General features: G+C 38.0%; 1 protein-coding gene across 15 annotated transcripts in view; it reads left to right on the top strand.

The window, feature by feature from the left end:
• ROBO2 (roundabout guidance receptor 2) overlaps nt 1–23,039 on the top strand; it is a 962,581-nt gene that overhangs the window by 878,890 nt on the left and 60,652 nt on the right. For all 15 annotated transcript variants that reach the window (XM_075854478.1, XM_075854491.1, XM_075854487.1 and 12 more), the window contains 3 exons: nt 6,570–6,801; nt 15,049–15,173; nt 17,413–17,584. In XM_075854478.1, coding sequence (XP_075710593.1) covers nt 6,570–6,801; nt 15,049–15,173; nt 17,413–17,584 — 529 coding nt within the window. The remainder of the gene's footprint in view (nt 1–6,569; nt 6,802–15,048; nt 15,174–17,412; nt 17,585–23,039) is intronic.

Below are 23,039 nucleotides of genomic sequence, written 5' to 3'. Positions count from 1 at the left end.
CATTCTGTCACTGACTTTCTAGTATTGATTTTGACACATTAAAAAACAGAAGTAGGGTGGAAAACTAACACGTTCAATAACCTAATGAGCTAAAAATAACATCATCTATGCCAAGCTACAAGGATACTAGTAGAGGTTAATATACAGCATATATAATACACACAGGCCTGGGCAAAGATGTGGTGATAAACAGTAAAACCAGTACGTAATGCTAGTATCTAAATTTAGAAAATGTTATGTGTTACAGTACTAATATTAAAACTTGTTTTTATTTTGGATATATTATTATATTTATTACTATAATTATTAATTCTTAGTATCAGAGGTGTAACTTTAAGTTCCTGGGCCCGAATGCAGAATCTGTAACATGGCCCCTCACCTACCATGTGCCATTTATAATATTGGTGTCTTCTTATGTGGCCTTTGGGTTCCCTCAGACGTCAAGGCCATGTGCGACTTTTACCTTTACACCCCCTATAACTACGCCCCTCATCATTTTCTTATTAACATCCAAATAATAGATTTGTATCCTAAACTCAGTCTCTACACAAAGACTGACAGCTGGAGATTGAATCTCCCAAACCTACATGTCTTCCATTAAAACACAATGTTTTCAAAATCAGGACAAGGCTATCTAATCTGGGTGCTGAGGCAATAACTGACCACAATTCCTGCAGCCACGTTCCATGGGGTTACAGGTCCATTGTTTTAAATTGACCCCAAACGCATTGGAAATTCTTTGAATTTAATTCTTGACGTTGTGTTTGTTGTGTTTTTTGGGGGTTTGTGCTGTTTGTACTTTTTGATAAACTTTTTAACCTAGTTTTCACTTAGCAGTAGAGTCAATGAATGCAGGGGGAAGGTGGGTGACAAAAGTTGCTCCGAAAGCTGACCATACAAACAAAGGTCCTTCTAATTTCAATAGGATCTAGACCAATTTAATGTTTATGTGGATAGCAGAGCAGCCCTCCCCTGTCTGCCATTGAAGGAACCAACATGCATGTTCGACCGAGTTGGGTGTGATAGTTGTCACCTAACAATTGTTTGACCAGCAGCTATAGTCCCTATTGTCTATGGTCAGCTTCAGCCATATATATGCTTAGAGTACTTTTCACTCCCTTCTAAACTGGTATGAAATCAGCAGTACAAACGTGATGCCTAGGGCCATACCCACAGTGTTCTCCATCTACTTATTATTTTTCTGTATTACAATATTAATGCACTACATGACGGTCCTCTGAACATAGTTTCAGTTCTTACGTCCCCTCAGAAAATCCTAATGCACATAAACAATTAATTAATGAGATCCAAAGAAGGATTTCAACAATTTTATCTGATTTACAACCTTCCCATATCTGAAAAACAGCTGTTTAATGTTCTTCTGAAAAATACAGCTTGTTTTGTTAGATATTCACACATTATCATGAGTTACATTCAGATCTCTGCATATATTGACTTAAAGTGGAGACAGGGACGTTTGTCTAATGGTGTGTAAATGGCGCTGAGACATAGGGGGCAGGAATCTTAGGAGTAACCATTATATAGAAGTACTGTATAGGGTTTGTGCATTTTTAGATATCTTTTGACATGTTATGAGATAGTCTGGAGATATCATCAGTGGGGAGTTCCTACACTGGGACCCCCAACAAGCGCAACAATGACACAATGGTCTTATGGTTTAATTTGGGGATTACCTTTTCTTTGATATATTCCGGTGGTGTTCCTAATAAAAGTCATGGGCCTTTCATGTACATGGATACAGTGCACAAGACCTGGCAGGTGAAGGAATTCTTCGACTTCCACCTACAATTTCATGCATATGTAATATTAGTAATGGTCACAGCCTGAAGTTGTAAGTGAATTTTATATACAAAAAGTGACAGCTTAAGAAAAAAGTATGCACACCCATAATAGCTTAAAATAGAATAAAGCATAAACACTTTATTAAAATATACAAAGAATACATACACCAAGGTCACAGACAATAATTTTATAAATTATGGGGTAAAATCAGACAAAAAGTCAAGTAATAAATAAGTTCTCCAGTATACCAAATGATAAAATATATAGGTACAAAAAAAAAAATGCATAAGTGCATATCCACAAAAGTGAGAAGGCATAAATATGCGGAAAACCCTGCAAAAAAGTAAAAAAAAATCTCCCACAATGAAGGGGACGAAATAAATATAAGTAATAGGGAGAAAATAGCAAAAAAAGAGCGATCAATAGACGGGAGAGAGAAGGTAATAAGTGTCTGGTCTGAGCGGCCACCACGGCTAGAGCCTCACGATGCACAAATCAGCTTCCCCAGGGGTAAAGGAAGTGACACTCAACTGATTGTCTCACTCGTGGAAAAGTCATTAGTTCCAATTTACTGACCCGGGACACTCTTTTAACCCATTCTTCAGTCTGTAAATTAATGGAATACATCGCGGAGCCCATGGATTGTCTATCCACCCATTCTTATACCTAATGAGTCCCTTCATTATTCTTTCCAGAGATGCCAAATTCTAAACAATGCACCTATTATTAATTTAGGATATATTCTGCTTCCACAAATTGCAATGTTGACCGATTCAGGCTGACAAGTAAGCGGTCTAGTCATGTGACTCCCGCTGCATTCTTACACTGTCACCCATCTTGTTAAATATAATCCATGATAACCAGGTGAGGAGCATTGCCAAGTTTCCAGCAGGCATACGCGTCCATATACAGTATGCATTCTTCCCCAAGCTGCCTCACCACTGCTTTTCTCTGCAATGATTTTAAAGCAGTAATGAGTCTCCGGTGACTTGTTATTTCCCAGTATAAATCCCAGGCTATGCTTATGACTTCATTATCCGCGTGTAGGGGTATTATACATGTAAGAATCTGCTGTTCTTTTTATCCTGAGATCACAAATCCAGGAAAAATACAGTTTGTGTCCTCTCTGTACTTGAATTTGGGGAATGTCTAATCTCTAGAGTTTGATCATTGCGGATACTTGGAGGAGAGAGGTCTCATAGGTACTTCTAGGTTGCTCTAGTATTTTTTCCAGGAGCAGAATGATGAATTCTCATTATTATACTATTGAAATGTTTTATTCTCCATTGTTGCTTCAATGTTTTATTCTTCATTGTTGCTTCAATGTTTTTGGCAATCCTTCAGAATAACAGATGCTACTTATAATGTTTAACACTATCAGCATTGGATGGAGTGTGAATCCACCCAACATGGGGGTTTTATGCTGCTATTATCTTACATATGTACTGAATGGCTTCTGGTTCTTCATGTCGTACCCATCTGCTGTTTGTTCTCTGACTAGAGAGCTTCCATTTTTCTTTTTTTTGCAGAGAAGTAAAATTAAATCGCCTCACAATATTTATTTTTTTCATTAAAGGGGTATTTCTATCTTATAAAGTTATGGTATATTGCAAGGATATGCCATCAATTTATAATCTGTGGGGGTCCGATCTCTGGAACCCCCACAGATCCTGAGAATGAAGGCTGCAGCACTACTTTAGTACTGTATCCACTTCACTATTTTTCCATGCACAGAGGCGCCCCTGTTACACGATGTGTAGGGAACAGTAGCACAGTCCCAATGGAGCCGGCTCCAGTTCCCGGCGCAGCCGAGTCGCAGGGAGCGCCGCTGCTCAGGGAAAACTTAGAAGAGGACGCATCACAAAATCGGTGCTGCATCTCTTTCATGCTCAGTATCAGTGAGGGTCCCAGAGGCCGGACCGTCACCGATCACAAAGTAATGGCGTATGCTGGGGATATGCCATCACTTGGAAAGATGGATATAACCCTTTTAAGTCCTTTGTGATCCTGAGTGCAAGTAAAAAAATTACCATAATTTTGAACCTAAAATGCAACCATTAGTTGGACCTTATTGTCTAAGCAAAGTTACGTCTAAAAACAATTGACAGGGAACCACTAAGACTTTGGGTTTTAGACAGAAAATGGTTAAGAATACCATCAACATGTATGAGAAATCGAAATCCTAAGTGTCCCATTGTGCTGTGAACAAAAAATTACCCTCTTAAAGAGATATTTGGGATCATGACACACCAGATATGTATCTTGCATGTAAGAGACTTCTCTCCAAATCATGTCTATTAATTTCAGTCATCATGTACACAGCCATAACATGTACCTGTAGAAATGTATGGAGCCATACTGTACCTCTGTGTGCCGACAATTTAATATGGAGGCATACAAAGGTATCATGACATAATCTGTCGAATGTCATATTACTGAGGTACTCTCCTGAAAAGCATTGCTTCAAGGGGAAAATATCTCTTTAATATGGTGTTGTATGGAGCCACCATCCCTCCATAGGGGATTCATGCGCGTGCCTACGTCATGTGCATTACTAGAACTGTTGCCATAACTTTAGGAAGACGCATCTAAAAGTTGACGTCAACTAAACCAAGCGAACATTTATTTTCATGCTGAACCTCAATGTGAATGGATTCCTGTTAACAAAAAATGCTATTTTGGGTCAATGCTTATTTTATGGAGAAAGAGAGCTGCAGCTTTCAGGAAATTTGAAGACAACAAGTGAAGCCTGTCTTTTATTAAAAGTATTTTGTGTTAGCTGTCAACACTCGACACTAATTGTATTGGCAGGATCTGACAGGTTGAAAAGTGTTGAGCCTTCATGCAGAAGACTGGATTTATTCAATCCCTTAGAACGTTATGGAGCCGCTCACGTGCTCTGAAGTCAGATTAGTAATTAAGGCAATTTGCATTACGTCAGTTGTCATTCACTTCTTAAAACGGTCAAGACCAAGTATTTGGTTAAGGTTTACATTAAAGAATCCCCAGACACGTCCTAGATGTTAAACACATGGCTATCTCACCCTTAAGGCTTAAAGTCGAAAATACTTTACAAAGTTCGGTATGGTCTCAATCTCTGTAAGTGGTCACCAGTCTAAAAAGTGAAAACATGAGCGTCTTGTAAATTGTTATATCATGATTTCAGACCAATCTACTTCAATATGTTTTCAGTTTGCACTTTATTGCCTCCAGTCAGGAAAGTTAGGTGGTTCTTCATAGTTTGCTCTGTGAATAAATGTTTCACATAGTGCTTATGACATTTTATATGGTTCTCTGGGAATATATAAATAGCATTTAAATATATGAGCCTTAGACTTGTTCTAAGTGTATAATATGGTCTCTATATGTGGATTTCAAGGACTACATCTCCAGGTGGTTTTAGTATTTACCCTCTTGACCATGGACTTTCCATAGGTCTCTATGTACTTATTTTACCTCCAAGTATATGAAAGGCTAGATAACCCTCCTCTCTCCCCATGCAACTGTGCTCCCCATCTGGGGTATTGTACAATATACCAATGTATAATTGTTGGTGGAGCAACAATAGATTCCTCACGTAAGTTATTTATTAAAGGGGTTTTGCGGGAAGTGACGTTTTTTTTTAGGGGCTATAAATAAAACCAAAAAAAGCAATACTTGCCTGTTTTTACCTCGTGCGATCCAGCGCTGTCGCTCTGGTGGTGTTTGTTTACATGCACGTAGCAGTCAACCACTGCAGCCAATCAGAGGGCTCAGCTGGGCTCTCTGGTGACGAATCGTATTTCTGGCATAATGCTAAAAATACAAAATATGCCCGCTGAGCCCTCTGATTGGCTGCAGCGGTCACATGATACGTGTATGTAAACAAGCACTGGGACTCCCGCCGGTGCAACATTGCTGGATCGCCGGGGGCAAGGATAGGTAAGTATTGCTTTATTGTTTTATGTATTTCATTTGCAGCCCCTAAGAAAACATTTTCACTTCCTGGATAACCCCTTTAAACTTGGAATAGTTGACAAATTGATTTTGAGGGATAACAGTGATTTATAGTTAATGCTTCCAAGAAACTGGCAGAATCATTTTAAGTAAGTTCAACCTTTTCCTTTGTTGAGACCCCAAATGTCAACGTTGTAGGGCCTATTCTCGTTTTTTACGTGAAGTCGAGGAGGAAAAATGGGGACTAATGCCGGCACTGCTTACAGAAATCCGAGGTCCTTGGAATTTTTATATAACAATACTTTACTTTGGTGCTGATACTACACGATTCAGGGTTGTACCAACCCTTTCATCAGGTTAATACATCGTCATACTCTTGTTCTTTTTTTTAAATCAAAAACTTCAATAAACATTGTTCTTAGACTTTAGAATATGAAGCTACCATTGTTCTGGAACCTAAATAAGGTGATTCCTAACACAAAGCATATTAGATATTAGACGAACTGGAACGTGTTGTCATAATTTTTTGGTTTTCTGACCTAAATTATTAGGTAAGTTGCCCATATGCCGAACACCAAGTTAGTCTATTTATCCTATCTAAAGAATTACCAAAACAGTATATATGTAGATGATATAGTGTAAAGTCTGCTCATCATATTAGCATTAAAAAGAGACCACAGAACTTCCGAGAGACTTTTAGACTTGATTCCACAAATAATATAAAAAAGGCGTGAATGAAACAACTACATCAATAAATGAATAAATAAATTGTATGATAGAATTTTGACTGAAGTACATGTAACATGTTTTTCCATTTTTAAATATTTCAGGTGGATCGTCAATCCCAGTTCATACAAGGATACAGGGTGATGTACCGTCAGACAACAGGTCTGCAGTCTCCATCTGCATGGCAGAATTTTGAGGTCAAGGTTTCAGCTGAGCGTAGTACTATGATATCCAACTTGAAAAAAGGAGTTACTTATGAGATTAAAGTTCGACCTTATTTCAATGAGTTTCAAGGGATGGATAGCGAGGCAAAGTCAGCCCGGACAACGGAAGAAGGTAGGAGCTCAAGAGCCGCATACATTTACCTTATTATATCACCTTTTAAGAGATTAAAAATTGACTTTTGCTGATTTTATTCTTAAGAAATTGTGCAGTTTCTGCAAGATAAAGCTTGGTATCTACTAAAAGGGGTCTTGACATCTCAAAAAGAGCCGTACTTTATGTCAATCTTCAATTTTAAGAGACCTTGGGATACAGGGACTGTGTGTAAATATGATTTCAGAAAGATTATCTCGAGCTGTCCTTCCCTTTGTGAAGTTTATTTATCTATTTTTTGATTAAACGATACATAGTATAGAATGTGCGTTTTACTTTAAATCTGTGGTTGGCTCAAGATGCGGTGCCATTTTCGTATATTGCCTCAACCTACAACCAGTGTAGTCTTGATTTCATACTTTAAAGGACACTTAAAGTACGACTAGACTTGCAGTATTGAGCAAGATGTTTATGGCCCAGAGATATGTGAAAGTCGCTCGATCTGTTGCTCAGATTAATGTAACCTTCAGCGACGCTACCTGCTGCCATTGCTTACTGGCATCTGTGATAAATAATTTTATCATCTGTCAAATGTCATCAAGCATTGAAGGTAATCGGTGTCGAACTGCTCTGGTGGCAGAATGATTTCACAGTTTACAAAGTTTGACATATTTGCACTCAAGTCAACCAGCAATAACATATTGTATATACTGGCACAAGTATGTTTTATTTGCTTTGCCCTTGACATCGGTTTTAAGTGTTTCAAGGTCTAGTTTCTTCATACTGGACTTTGTTGAGTTTGTTGAGTAAATTCTTTATAATACCTTATTGCAAATAATTTATTGAATTAAAAGAGAACTGTCAACTTTTTATTAGCTGTGTAGGATTGATTATTAATAATTATGGTATTTACCCATTTTCACAAACAAAAATATTTCGTTATGATTATTTAAAAGCGTTATCTCATGAAGACAACCCTTTTTAAATAAAAGCTGGTACGACAATCTACTGATCGCCGCTGGTCAACCTTCTGTAACTCCCGGAAATCGGCTGTGATCACTGTGGTAGGCCAGGTGTAGACAGACATTTCCTCTGCATCGTCCTCTGCAGGGGAAATGCAGCATTAAATGGCAGCCCTTCAATTGTATCCAGGTATTTATCATCAATATTCAAGATGTTTAACATTGTTGTGCATAGCCAAGGGCTTTATAATTGCTTTGATAAGGAATAACAAGAATGCAATGCTTTAAATAACATACTTCAGGCTACATTCAGAAGAGCGTGCACAACAGTTTTTCACACCCAAGGTGCACTTGTGTGGGACACATTATCACGGATCCCTCATAGACTAGAGTCTATGGAGAGAGGTGTGAAAAAGCAAGAAAATAAGACGTCCTATATTTCCACGGACCCTTCACATGCTCCATTGAAACAACGGCCGTGTGAACGGCCCCATTGAAACACATGTGTCCATGTGACAGCCGTTGTTTTAATGGCAACTGACAAAATTCTGTAACCTGAGGTTGTGGGATGTCTTGTTTCTTGAAGGTAAGCCGGCAGTCCTAGCACAGTGAGCAGAGTGGCTTAGGTCCATAGAACATTTCCCCACACCTTCAATTTACACCTTTCTTTATCTCTCTATATTTAAGCAAACATTTTTTTTTATAGGACACATGGTTATGATACCCTGGTAGGAGACTTTGCTCACTAATGTTGGGTCCACTATCCGCAGGGAGCTGATTAACAACCTACCCGATTTTGGATTTAGAAGAAACTTATGTTAAAGAGGTTCCCTGATTTGCACAAGCCCTACTTGTTAGAAGAGTCCCTTGACGATAAGCTGATCACAAAGTGTCCCCCTGCTGGGACCCCGGTAATCAGCTGTTGTCTGTGATGAAGCCTGATAGTAAGTGTTCAGTTTCCCTACAGCGCCACCACAGGGAACATTAAGCATTACACAGTGCCCATACATAGCAATGGGTTGTCTGTGTAATGTAGGACAGGTCCCCCAAAGTGAGAGACTCTTTTTATTATTGCTCTTCATTCTGACCAAGAGATGAGGATCTTCAATAGCCGACTATTATCCCTTAAAGTGTTTATGGAAATGGGTTTTCTAAACTAGACAAACCATTTAAGGAAGGAGGGGACGTTGAAAATAACACTAAAAATACATTTACTGGAACTACTGCAGTATTTCCCATGTATACAATGCATTTGGAAAGTTTTCAGACTCAATTTTTTCACATTTTGTTATGTTGATGCCTTGTTCTAAAATAAAATAAAAAATCACTTTGTCCCCATCATCCTGCACTCAATACCCCATAATGACTGCCTTCAAACAGAATGTTAGTAATATTTGCTAATTTATTGAATATTAGCAAAGAATAATGGGGAAAACCTGATTTTTTTTTTATTTTAGCACAAGGTCTCAACATGACAAAAATGTGAAAAAAGTGAAAGGGTCTGAAGACTTTCCGAATGCATTGTACATCAGCATTTTTCAATGAAGACCTCCTGGCAACTTCCTTTAACAGTAATGCTTTAATATTTTGTTTTTGCATCTCATAGGGTCTTGGTCAAAATTAACTCTAAATATAACCTTTCCTATGACATGCAACACAATGACCTTCCCTAATAACAGATTGGTTATTCCTAATATCATGTGGCAAAGCTTGTGACATTTCGTACACAAAACACATATTAAAGTGTTAAATGCCATAAAAAAAATAATACATGCAACAATATATATGTTGTAGTAAAACATTGGGCTTCCTTGATGGAGTAGTGCTACCTTCCAGGAAAAAAACAAACCCACAAACTATAGAAGAGCTTTACAAATAGCTCCAAACAAATTGTCAGTAAAGACATTCTCTGGAATAAAAATAGCAATCTCTTGAGAGGCAACAGACCAGCCTCATATAAAACCGAGACGAGCAAAATGAACAAATCAAAGGTACTTGACACATTCCAAAGAAGGCCAACTTTCACTGGATTACTTTTTATATAGAATGGTACTTCAAAGGCCACCATCCAAAAATTAATTTTCCCACAGTTCGACTTTTTATCTGGAGCCAGCATTTGTCACCATCTAGTAGGTATCCATCTCCCACCTCTTTGGCCTTGCGAAAGTAACAAATGGAATTCACTTTGGCTGTGGAGGAAAAAGATGAGCAGCGATTTGGGTCCTTGCACATTCGTGGACGGCAGCTCAGTACTGAAATAATTGACCTGTCAACTATCAGGTCTGTGTCTCCACAAACCCGCAGCAAGGGAAATGAGAAAACACTTTAAAAAATGTTATTTTGCAATGTGGTCTATTTAATAACCACAGCCTCCCCAGACAAGTGGTTTCATTTATATAGCTGTATGAGCAGGGGAAGATAGAAAACCACCAGAGAAGAATATTGTGAAGGATATTTTTTGAATTCACCATCTTGTGAGGGTTTTTCAGAGCGGCAGTAAAGATTACAGTTACTGGTACTTGATTTCCGCCGAGCCCTATTAAAACAAATGAACACCAAAATCCTTATCCAGTTCAGATAGGTATGTTGCTTTACAGATTAACCATACATTACAGAGGCGTAACTTGAAGCTTGTGGGCCACGATGCAAAATGTGTAAAAGGGCCCCCCAACAACAGTACCATGTGCCATTTATAACACAGTTTTTTTCTTATGTGACAGAGAGCCCTTTGGGCCACCTCCAGTACCCGTTGTGACTGCTACCTCTGCACCCTCTATAGCTACCTCGCTGATACCGCATGTAATTTTTGTAAAATTGACCATAGTGCTAACAATTTTTGGGCCTCATGAGGCAATATGGAACTCTGGGTACCACTGTTCAATTCTGTGTCAGGTACCATATAGGGGAGATGTTCTCCCCTAGTAACAATGCTTCCTATGGGAGAATAGCTTTGTTATATGGCATGCGATGGAGCATACCAAGTTTTTTTATCTGTCAAATTTGTGTAGAATCTGTCAGAAAAAGACATCCGTATCAAAGGCATACAGAGTTAAAGAAGAGGCCTCATACACCTTTACAGGTGTCCTATTGAAATTTTGTACAAAATGGAGCCGTAATACGGCCATGTGTATGCGGCCTTATGCCCAATCACAATTGTATAGGTATATTTCACCATTGAGAGTCATTCTACAGTGAATACATAAAATAATAATTCAAAAATAATTTACGTTGGAAATTGTAATTTTTTTTTATTGATCAGTATTGCAGCACTTCTATTGAAATAATGTCCTTTCACTGAGGCTATGTTCACACCTTCGTCGTTCTGTTCCGTTGTTCTGCTCCGTCAGAGGAGCAAAACAAGGGAAAATATGGAAGCAACGGTTTGACTTTAATGGGTTCTTTTGGCTTACCGTCGGGGTGTCCGGGATTTTACCGGAAACAAAAATGCAGAATGCCGCGCTATTCTTTCCAGTAATCCCTGCCGGATCTGTGATGGAGGTCACTAACTGAGCCTCTAATGCAGATGTGAACAGGGCCTCACAGGTTAATCATTAAACATAGGGACATTTTGAGGTATCGTAGTCTTATGAAATGGCAGGTTTTTCCATAATATGTAAAAATGTATCCTAGTCTTTTCTATATATAAACAGATGTATTTCATGTTCTGCGCTCTTCTTCACAGTGCACATGATAGAGTTGTGTGTATGCAGTGCCAGGTATGCTCCCTGCCAATAATTTTTTTACAGCAGATGCACAGGTGTGGAATTAAACGTCTGGTAATCACTTCAGTCTTCCCGTATAAGAGTTAGATGCTTAGAATGATGATACTTGAGCTGGAAATACAAGTTTGATGAGTGAAGACTACCCAATAAGAGCTCAAAAAAGTCACATTTTGAAGATAGGAAAAGTGTTTTGCCATTTCAGAAGGAAAAGTTAAATGTTGCTTGATCATCATCATGATAATCTGTGCAATCGGACCAGTAGGTCGTCTACAACTTGACTTCTCAAACTATTCTCAGCAGGGTTAATTCATACATGTCCGCCAAAAGACACTTACCGCTCAAACTGTCCTGCGAAATAACAAAATATAACAAAAATGCTTTTTCCTCTGGCGACTGCTGATAACAAAATTACTTTAGAAATCATTCTTGGCTAAAATGAAAATCTGACTCCGTAGACCATGAGAAGCGTTGACTACAGAGTAGGAGACACTATATACATTGTTCTTAAAATACATGGGGACATGGGGATGTATGTATATGTGTGTGTGTGTGTGTGTGTGTGTGTGTGTGTGTATACATATATATATATATATATATATATATATATATATGATTACCAGCTCTCTCTCAGTCCATATATACCAAGGATAATTAGGCTTAAGTCATTTCTCCAAGATGTGGTGATCCTGATACCCTAATTGATTCTCCTAAACCGCTATAGTAGTTTCAACTCGAAAGAGTAAATGGAGTTGAATTGTTTTTCACCATGTACAGACCATCCATAGTCTAAAGGATTTGTGGTAAGAGGAATAGCTTATCTGTATGAGTAAATTTACATTTCAGTACTGACTTTAAGGCTTTGTTCACACAGTGCAGATTTTGATTTCTGAAAGAAGGACTGAAACCCCTATTACCGGACGATAATCGGCAGGTGCAGCGAGCGCCGATCAACGAGACATCGTTGATCAGAGCTCGTTTGCTCTTGTCACACGGAGCTATGTATGGGAACGAGCGGTCGTTACTCCGATCGCTCGTCCCCATACATTATTATCATGTCGGCCATGCGTCCCCCTGTTTACACAGGAAGATGTGCTGCCAACACCGATAATATTTAACTTTTTTAAAACTATATGACCACCAGATGAATGAGCATTTGCCCGTTTATCTGCTGATTGCTGCCCTGTTTACACAGGGTAATTATCGGCAATGAGCGTTCTATGATTGCTCGGTTGCCCGATAATCGCCCAGTATAAAAACCTCTTTAAAGTGTCTCCTCTTCTGGATCCAGTTCTGGTTTTGGCTTAAAAAATGCTGCAAAATCTGCAGTAAATCTGCACTGTGTGAACAAAGCCTAATACGTCCGAGTGCCACATTTCCCCCGTTTTTCCCCCTTTTCCTATTTAAGGCCTAAGACTATTTTAACATAAGGTAACTTATTTTTGTAATGTAGGATTTTCAGCGGTCAGGCATTTGGTCCTTACTCTGTGGCCGTTTTCAGCTAGGGCTACATTAGATGTAATAATGACATTACAATTAATGATTATAAGGATTATTAATACAACTCATCATTTATACAGATACTATAGGCGATATAAGGGGCAGATTATTTGGCTCAGTTCACACATTCATTCAGAGTTTCAATCAGGGTCGCCATCCTAGCTCTTAATTGTGCCCTAAGCCACTGCCTAATCTGCCTACCCCTCATCCCACCTCTGCTTACTCTCCACCACTACTTCTTACACAGGAGATTTAGCACATTCCTACTGGACCTACTAATACGTCTTGATATCATTCTGGGAATATAAGGAGGAGCTGTTTGTATAATGTTTCCTGGTAATAGTTTGGTGTACATGTTGCCTGTAGATCAGAAATGGGAATTAAAGAACAAAGTATTGGGATTCGTCAAGCATAGCCTTTTATTACCCTTCCTTTGTTCCTCCGCACATTCAAGCAATTTGGCCTTGAGTTGAGAAAAAGCAAAGAAATCAATAGATATTTTGTCTTCTAAGTCTGTACTCAATGAATTGGATATTGACTCGTTTTTGTGAAATTGACTACAAGTGTACCCGGACTCAGCACAGTGTGTGGATGGACAAAACAAGCAAAATATAAGATGCTGTGTATGTCATAGGATGTTAATACCCTGTAACTGAAGACCGCCGCTAAATGATCATGACTCCATAATTATCGATTTATAGAAATATAATTATAATAAAGATTGAAAGACCTATGTATTTATTATGCAACTGAAAATGTAAACCTGTCTGTCTGTCTATCTATTTACCCTGTATATATATATATATATATATATATATATATATATATATATACACACACACATTATATATATAAAATCACCCCACCATTTCTAACAATCCACCAACAGTTGTGAGCCATTGTCATTAGATCAGTCGCTTACATGCAATCCAGTAGACAGTACAAACCTGCTTTTAAGGTGGCAGTGCCCTCCCTCCATTCCTACTGGGCTTAGCGGCACAGGTTGCACCAATGGTATGTTCACTGCTAAGGCATTTCAATGTGAGCTGCATACTTCAATAGAACAAATCTTCATATGTGCCACAGTACGATTCTCCATATGGCACTATATTATGGAGATTTTCTTTCATGGGAGAATATTCCGCCATTTCAAATGGGAAGGAAACTGAAGTACAGTAGGGCTCAATAGACGTCTATGGGTGCCGTATTGCAGCTTTGTACAGTTTGGAGGTTGTACGTGGTCATAATACACTCGCGTGTTTGAGCCCTATGGATGTAATTTTTACAGGGTGCTGGATGAAAAATTTTTTGGAGCTATACAATTACATATAGCAATAAAACAATATTTTAATATTTTTTAATAAGCTCTATTAGGGCAATAAAAGCAGATCCCAGGGTGGCATAGAGGTGGGATCTGCCGTGGTCAACTAGCTACAGTCAGAGTTACTTTATTAAAAGGAGTTGTATGCTTTACAAAATTTACAAAGCCAGATACCACCCATATTTACATGACACCCCCTCCTCTATTTGAAGCGATGAGGTAGGTTAATGTAGGCACATCCGTTAGTCTTATAAATAATAGTAATCCTCAAATCTGTCGTCTAAGCATCTGATATTTTTGTGGCTCCTGACTTTAACCCTGTATATATACACAATGTATATATATATATGTTTTTTTTTTTTCTATACATATATATATACATATACATATATATATATATATATATATATATATATATATATATATATATAATGGTAAATATCTACCCAGACTGTTCTAACACATAGATTTTTATTAGTGATTTTTTTTTCCGTAACAAAGCAAAAAATCGTCTGTATGTTAATAAATGAGAAGGTTTATTTTTGCTGAAGAGCAAATAAGCTGAATGTTGTCTTTTTTATTAAACAGATGTTATCGCAACAGCTAATATTTCATGCTCCGCTCCTTGCTATGTTTGCATATTCAAGTCTGCAGGGATCTTGAGCAAAGGGTTCTGCATGCCTGGATATACATTCGGTTACTAAAAATGAGACTTCAGCTCAAAGGATTAATGTCTCTTTCCTATTTTTCTGTTCACCTGCTCTAGCCCCCAGTGCTCCGCCGCAGTCTGTTACAGTTTTGACAGTCGGGAGCAACAATAGCACAAGCATCAGCGTCTCCTGGGACCCCCCTCCATCCGATCACCAGAATGGAATTATTCAGGACTATAGGGTAATGCTGTTTTCTTCTATACAACATGAACGGATTGCAAAGCGCAATTTAAAACCCCCCACAAATAATGGGGAATTTATTCTTTCACTTATTATGTTGCTCACTCAATTTTGGAAAGCAATATCATTTTCATCTTCCATCTGAGCCCAACAAGCATATTATTATTATCATCTGTAGTACAGTGCATCTGACATGTTCCAAGAGATTATCCTCTGTGCAAATGTAAGATCCTAAAATACATAGTCATTATGTGTATATTTATTTGGTGAGATCAATATTGCGTTAAGATTTATTAACCCCCACGCAGATATTAACCTCAACTTCACCTCCGTCAATACTTACTGATTTAAGAAATTAATCTTGATGGTGGGGGCACTTTATATTCTTCATATTAGATTTAAAGCAGATTAACATATGATTAACTTCTCCATAACACTGGTAGCAGTCAAAAGCATTGAGATTATTATCAGTTACCTGAATTAGAAATCAAACAGACGCCGGCAGTTTTTGTAGACTTAGCGAATAATTGTAATTAAATGGGAACTGATTTTCGACTCCTTATTTACAAAGCTTATATGATAATATATATGATAGTGACTAATTTTCGAGTTTTGACTCCTAGTAACATAGTAAGATGGAAAAAAGACCACTAAGTTTAACATATACAAGTATGACCGTCAGAATAAATTACTGAATTAATAAACCATCCCCTTCAATGCAAGAAGAGTTCCTTATTCTCACTGCTCTTACAGTAAAGAATCCCGTCTATGATGATAACTATTTTCTTTAATTTATGTTACTGAATTTCAGACCAGAGTAGATTTAGAAGTACGTAGTACAAGTTTGCATTGGGTTGGGTTCTTGACCTTTATCTGAGAGAGATTTATTTTGCAATAAGAATCTCGAGTGGTAAAATAACAGAAATGTGTGGCTATTTTTTTGAAGAAGGAACGGTCACAATGATGTCACCAGCCTGCCGATATAGAACTGCACCTATCAACAAAGAGTACTATCTCCAATATCTTCGCTTTATTAATAATGGTTGTCTAATGTCTCCTACTGTGCTTTTCCTGGATAGCACTTCTAGCAAATTTCTGAACAGGTTTTAAGAGATCTGCTACAAATTTGAGCTTTAGGTATATGAGGTTCAGGATATGGAATGCTGTAGGTCAGCAGGTACTTTGGATTTTTGGATAAGTCAAGGTAAATTAGACCTACACACATTTCTTTCATGTAGTTTCCATGGTTCCTCCAACGGTGCAAGAACATGGGGTATAGATGTTCAACTAGACCACAAAGGAACACAAGGTCTGAGCTGTCAAGTTTCTCACCATCAATGACTATTTATGTCTGTAGCCTAAAAAAAGTGTAGAAGAGGCATCACTGTTTCTTATCATCGACACATTAATATGAAGAGTTTCATCAGTGTGGAACCAAAATAGATAAGTACCAAGTACTGTACCAACAGCCCAGGCTTGATGTATATCCTTCCCCTAGTCTAGTAGAATATGATAACCCACGGGCTCCATGTACTGTACATAGAGATAAACTAACTCCAAACCGTACTAGAGTTAAGTCGTGAAATATATAGAACTATTGACCCAATGGAATATGGCTTGAACCGAAGACTCACAGACCAGGGCATACGATATCTTAATATAAGAATTGCTGCCAAATGTTTTTGACTTGTGGAAAGGTATCTTGTTATATGTCATCGGTGCAGATATAGACTAATGTCTGCATGGCTTTGAGCTTATTGAGGTCTGTATCATACCAAACAATGCATTTAGTATTGGATGATGTGAGCTAAAGGGAGAAAAGTTTCCCTGGACATGTTTTCTTATAACATCATGTATTACACATAGCCCCTACATATTATTTCTAGTACAATGTTCTCAACAGAAGGGAATCCTTACCGGTTATGAGATGCAATTAAAGGATATACTTCAGTCAACAGATGGAAAACATATGGGTGTTTAAGTAGCCATTTTAGATCAAATAAAACTCTTTGATTTCCTAGTCTTGTGCTTAAATGTTTTTATAGGTCAGAAATCTCAAGTACAGCACATATGAAAAGATTATTCCTTGAGGAAGCGCACCATCATCTTAAATATCTTTTTTCCTTCAACTTTCTGGAGCCATTCCAAATACAGCATTGTGAAAGATTGTATAAATTGTGATAGTTACTATGAAAACACACACTTATTGTATTTTTTACTTATTTTTGGATTGTATACAGATATGGTGTCTGGGCAATGAGACGCGATTCCACATCAACAAGACTGTAGATGCTGCCATTCGATCAGTGGTGATTGGTGGACTTTTTGCCGGAATCCAGTACCAGGTTGAGGTTGCTGCGAGCACAAGTGCCGGCATTGGTGTAAAAAGTGATCCTCAGCATATATTAATCGGTAAGAATGTTTTTTTAAATGAAAAATTGTTAGTAAAAAAATTAGCAAACTATAAAATCCAGTAAATAGAGATTAACGGTGCGGCTTAAAACTCTGATGCTAAATCTCTACTAGGACATCCAGGACCATCACAAGCCATTTGATACTGTGATGCTGTGCCTTGTTTTGTGGCTCAGGCTTTATGGGCATCAGGGACAGAAGAAATTAGACTTCTTTACCTCATATACACTAACAAATACAATTACTCTCAGCTATGAACCTAGAATAGTAATAGTTTTAGACTATGCTAAAAAAATATTTAGATATTGTATCTATGTATCCATTTATGTAGAGAAAAAAAAAGCTTCCTGTAGTAATTATTTTTATAAAGAGCAGGGTCTACCATAAAGGTTCTATAGAATAATTAAAAATAGGGGCTCCATATGGTACTGGATCACTCCACCACCCTCTTCATCAAGGAACAAGGGTTCCAGCACTTAAATGCACCCCCTTCCAAAATAACTTGGGGAGACCAGCTTAACCCTCAGGCTTGTTTCCTTCTCCCTTATTTGTGGAACGGATGAGTCCTGTGCTGGTTTATACTTCTGATGTAGCAAGAGAATGGGACCAATGGAACTTGTGGGCTCCCACTTTCTATAGGTATATTAGTCATAGTGGTTACTTTTATATGTAACCTTGATAAAGAAAACAATAGACTATTTGCAATGTTATATTTGTGGACTTAAAGGGGTTGTACAAGACCAAAAAAAATAGATCTTCTTGTTTGGTATTACAGCTTATAACTAGTCAAGTAATAGGGGTGAACATACAATGCCAGACACAGCCCATGCACATGAGTGGCAATGTTTCTGGAAACAATCCGAATTTTTTTCTAATTCTGTACATGCTCTTTAATGCTATTTGATGAATAATGTTATTCTTTACGCAATGTGTTGGTTTCTGTAAGATTGGAGAGCATAAAACATTCTTCTTTATATACTCACGTTGCTCCTTGGGACGTTTTTCAGTCCGTGGGTTGTAGCTAGACTCTACACTGTTCATTAATAGCCGATGCATAATATGAGTCTAACACTGAACACGTAATTCGACATTAGAGACTTACTAAAATTTCAAATCTGGGACTTTTCAGACCCGTTTTGCTCTTCTGCCAGTGTATTACCATTGATGGTGTCACTGGGGATTTCTCTAGGATATAGAAGTGCAGCTGTAATCAAATCAGCAGAGCATTCAACTGAACACAGACCTATGATGGTTTCTCGGCTCCATTCCACCTTGGAGTAGACCACGCTGTTCAACATCAGCTAATTCAGAGGCATTAACAAACAATGCAACTTATCGGGATATATTACTATAAAATAAGCACAGTCTGTTACCTCACCTAATTACCCTCTTCTAATATCTGCTGTAGTGTTCTAGACAGTGAATGTATTTGCCATATCAGGAATATTTAAGCCACTTGGTAGAAGGAAATTTTTTTAATATATAAAGTTATTCCATTTAGCTACCCTTCTATCGATGCCCCCCTTAGGCTTGTTCAGATTTGCTGCGGATTTACAGATGGGAAATGCACAGTGCAATGCGGTAGCAGCAAAGCGGATGAGATTTGAACAAATTTCATTCACATTCTGTGGAAATTTTCCGCGCAGAAATTGATCTGTGGCACAGATTTTACGATTTCTGCTCTGGAAAGTGCACTGATTTTTTGCATATTTTTCCAATTGACTTAAATAGGGAAAAAAAAATATCCGCAATCAAATGCTATTGCAGATTTTATGTCAGATTACCTATGAAACCACAGCAAAATCCACGAGTCCAGATAATTTTGAAATACAAATTTAAAAAAACTACACTGATTGTTAAAACCAAAACAAAACACTATACTCACCTCTACTTGCACTACCGTGGCAACGATTTATTAGGACAAATTTCTCTGTGGAAAAACAGCCGAGTGTCTACATAAAAAACAAGCAGTATATTCACCTCCCCTTGTTCTCCCATGGCAACGCTTCCCTGTACACTCTGTTTTTGTACACTCGGCCTCCAGGGATGACATGTCATGTTAACGTTTAACCATTGCAGCCAATCACAGACTGCAGAGGTCACATGTGACAACACGTCATCGCTATAGGCTGGGTGTACAGAGGCCGGCGGGGGGCCAGGGAGATGAGTATAGTGGGTTTTTTTGTAGACACTGTTTTTCAATAGGGAAACAAACCAAAAACCGCACGATTTGGTGAGCTGCGGATTTCCCTGTGGCTTTCTGTGGAATTGCTGCTGAAATTTTCTGCAGCTAATGCGCTGTGTGTGAACGTAGCCTTATCGTGTACCATATATAAAATCATAGAGTGATCAAGTAAAACTGCCAGATTATCGCACTGAAATGACACTGACAAATTAATAAACTGGGAATGTAGCAACATCCTATGCAGCTGCCTTTCCACAAGTTTATAATTTAGGGTCGTGCAGTAGGTACAAGCTCCTGGTGTCCAGGCCATCAGGGTCAGTGCCCTCTTTAGTAGTGATGGGTAATAAGCCATGTGTGATCGGACAAGTTGTACACCCCTTGGTGCGAATTGCTTCTAAATAAGCCACTGGACTAACTGACCACAAGCTTCATTTTTCAACATGGCATTGATCACCGTTGCTGCTGATATTTGCTCTTCCGAAATTGTTAAAGTGTTTTTTAAATCAACTCTTTGCACCTATTGAGAATGGATGATGAACATTTTCATCATCTATAGGTCCTATTGCATGCTGTGTTCTATTTCCATGACCTAGTGACAAAAAGAGTCAGGAGGTGCTAAGTGCCTCACGTCTCAGTGATAGCACTGGCCCCGGGTAAGTCAATAGGTTACATCCCCTTATTTTATGGTTCATTAGTTACACCTTGCATGCAGCACCTAATACTTAATAATATCACTAGTTCATAGGAAATTGATAAGCTGCCGTATCGTAATGATTGGTTCAGCCCATGAAGTGGCTTTCTTCTTTGTGTGTAGGAAGGAAGGGCGATTTAATGCTTCGGCACAGCTGTTTGATACTTCAGACCCTTACTCTAGGTCCAGACCTATCCTCTTTATTATTATATACAATAAGTGGAAATATTAGACGCATACAGAAAGTCATTCAATAATTATATGAGGTTTTTTTTGCAAAAAATTAAAAAAATTTAGTTCATTATCTCCTTTGGATCGTTTGGTACAAATTACAGCAAAGTACAATTATTAGAACAATGGATTGCAGTAACCTTCTTACTGTGTATAACAGAGGTTTCACTTACATTTGAACTGTATTCACAAGGGTATTAATAAGCTCGCAAGTCATGTTATAAGGAAGCAGTGAATGAATAAATGAGTCTTTTCTATTGAATAATATCCAGGAATGGATTTACAGCAAAATTAATGCGGATTCCAGCTAATTTATTTCTAAAATAATTATACAGTTCTTCATTCCGAAACATACGTAACATTTTGCTTTCCCCATTTAAGTCATGTATTAAGTAGACTGCACGCTCCATTAAAAGGTTTCTCCGCGTTGGACAATCCCTACTTGCTAGAACGATCCCTTGACAATAAGCAGATCACAAAATATCCTTCTGTTAGGAACACCAGCGATCAGTTGTTATCTGTGGGGAGGTCTAGCAGTAAGCGTATAATTTTGCTGCAGCGCCATCACAGGGGAAGTTAAGTATTACACAGTGCCCATTCAAATCAATAGATTGTTTGTGTAATGCAGGACAGGACAGGTCCTCCAGAGATACACTCTTTGTAACGGCTCTCAAGTGTGGCCAAGTGATGAGGATCCTGAACATAGGAACTCCTTTATTAACTCAGAATTCAATAGGAATATATAAAAATTTGTTTTGTAAACTAGACAACCTCTTTTAAGTTAAAAAAAAATATCACCAGTTTAAGGGCATCTGATGCCCTAATAAATACAAGGCTAAGGGTGTTCATACACCCACCAAATGGACCCTCAATCCTCTTATGATTGTAGCGCTGAGGTCATGGGCTGGAATATGACCAAGGACAACATCTTCATAGAGTTTTCAGGTAACATTTTCTCCCTCTGGTCATATAGGTTTTACTCACATCCCTATAGAATACATTTAGACTAAGCCGCACCCTATATAAGTGTATTATCTGACATTTTCAATTGTGAACCCTTCTATTGACTGCAATCTGTGTACATGACCTCTGAATATGTTGCTGCTTTATAAATAATGCCTATTAAATAGCTATCAGTAAATATAGTATATATAGGGGATAGGAACGTATACATCAATGTAATATACAAGCACATGTAACCGTAGCACATAACATTGCACACCCTGCCAAATGGAGTTAAAGAGTTTCGGCAGATAAAAGAACAAGTATATTGGACATAAAAATAACGCCGGCCCAAAGGAGACATCTTTTCCTGATAATTATGCTCAAGATGGCAGCTAATTGTTTCCTTAACGATCCCAGTGTCTCTGCCTCAACAATCATTTTATGACACCTTCTTTTATGTCATTAATACTCCGAGCATTGGAAGCAATTATGCCGTTCTTATATTGTATATATTCCTTTTGGATTTTTTTGTTCATTAACTCCGTCGAGTTGCGGGCAAGATGAAATAGCACCTATGGGTCACATTGACTGATGAGAGGGTTTTACTGTTTGCTTTGTAAAAATGTAATTGGAATCCTTATTAACCCCTTTGTCTTTTATATATTGTAGTATAACAAATATTGATTTCCAAAGACAAACAGCCCCGGAAAATCATTACTAGTTCAGGATCAGCAGCTCATTTATATTACTAATAAAATATTTCTATTCTTTTTAAATAAAATAGATAATTAGAGTATTGAATGGAGTTGCAAAATCACAGTTGGGAAAATATAAGTACAAAGCCAAAGATCTCAAGAATAATTCATCAGCAGGTTATACTGTACATTTATTTTATACGTCTTTATATTGGGTTTCATGTAGCGTGTATTATATTTACACATGCAGTGTAATCCTGATGATTGCTGAGATTATTAGATTAGATTACAATAAATTTACAGCCAGACTTTCTTTCACCCAGGGCAAAGATTGTGTTTGCTACCCAAGCCCTGTGTCTGAATACCCTGGCCAAGTCAGAATTGCCTGTTGACTCCCATCCTGGCACCCAGCACCAAGGTCAAATGCCCTGCCACCCACTCCATAGATATGCCCCTGTGGTGTGATGTCAAGGGACGTCAGTTGCAATGTTCAGTGAATCTCAATAAATTGCAGAATAAATGTCTCCCAGCAGATGGCGCTGAATAATAAAATGCTGGTGATATGCAGCCATATGTATCACGTGTCATCTAGACTGCTGGCACCATCTATATCCAGCTATGCTACAATTTAGAATCTAAAACATATTCCGTTTTTATTACAAAGCCATAAAGTAATTCACCAAAAAACACATCAAACAGAACAGATTT

Source organism: Rhinoderma darwinii, chromosome 2 (genome assembly GCF_050947455.1).
Source record: "Rhinoderma darwinii isolate aRhiDar2 chromosome 2, aRhiDar2.hap1, whole genome shotgun sequence".
NCBI classification, from domain to species: Eukaryota; Metazoa; Chordata; class Amphibia; order Anura; family Rhinodermatidae; genus Rhinoderma; species Rhinoderma darwinii.
Note: the sequence above shows the minus strand (reverse complement) of the source record. Positions and strands in the feature narration are given on the sequence as shown.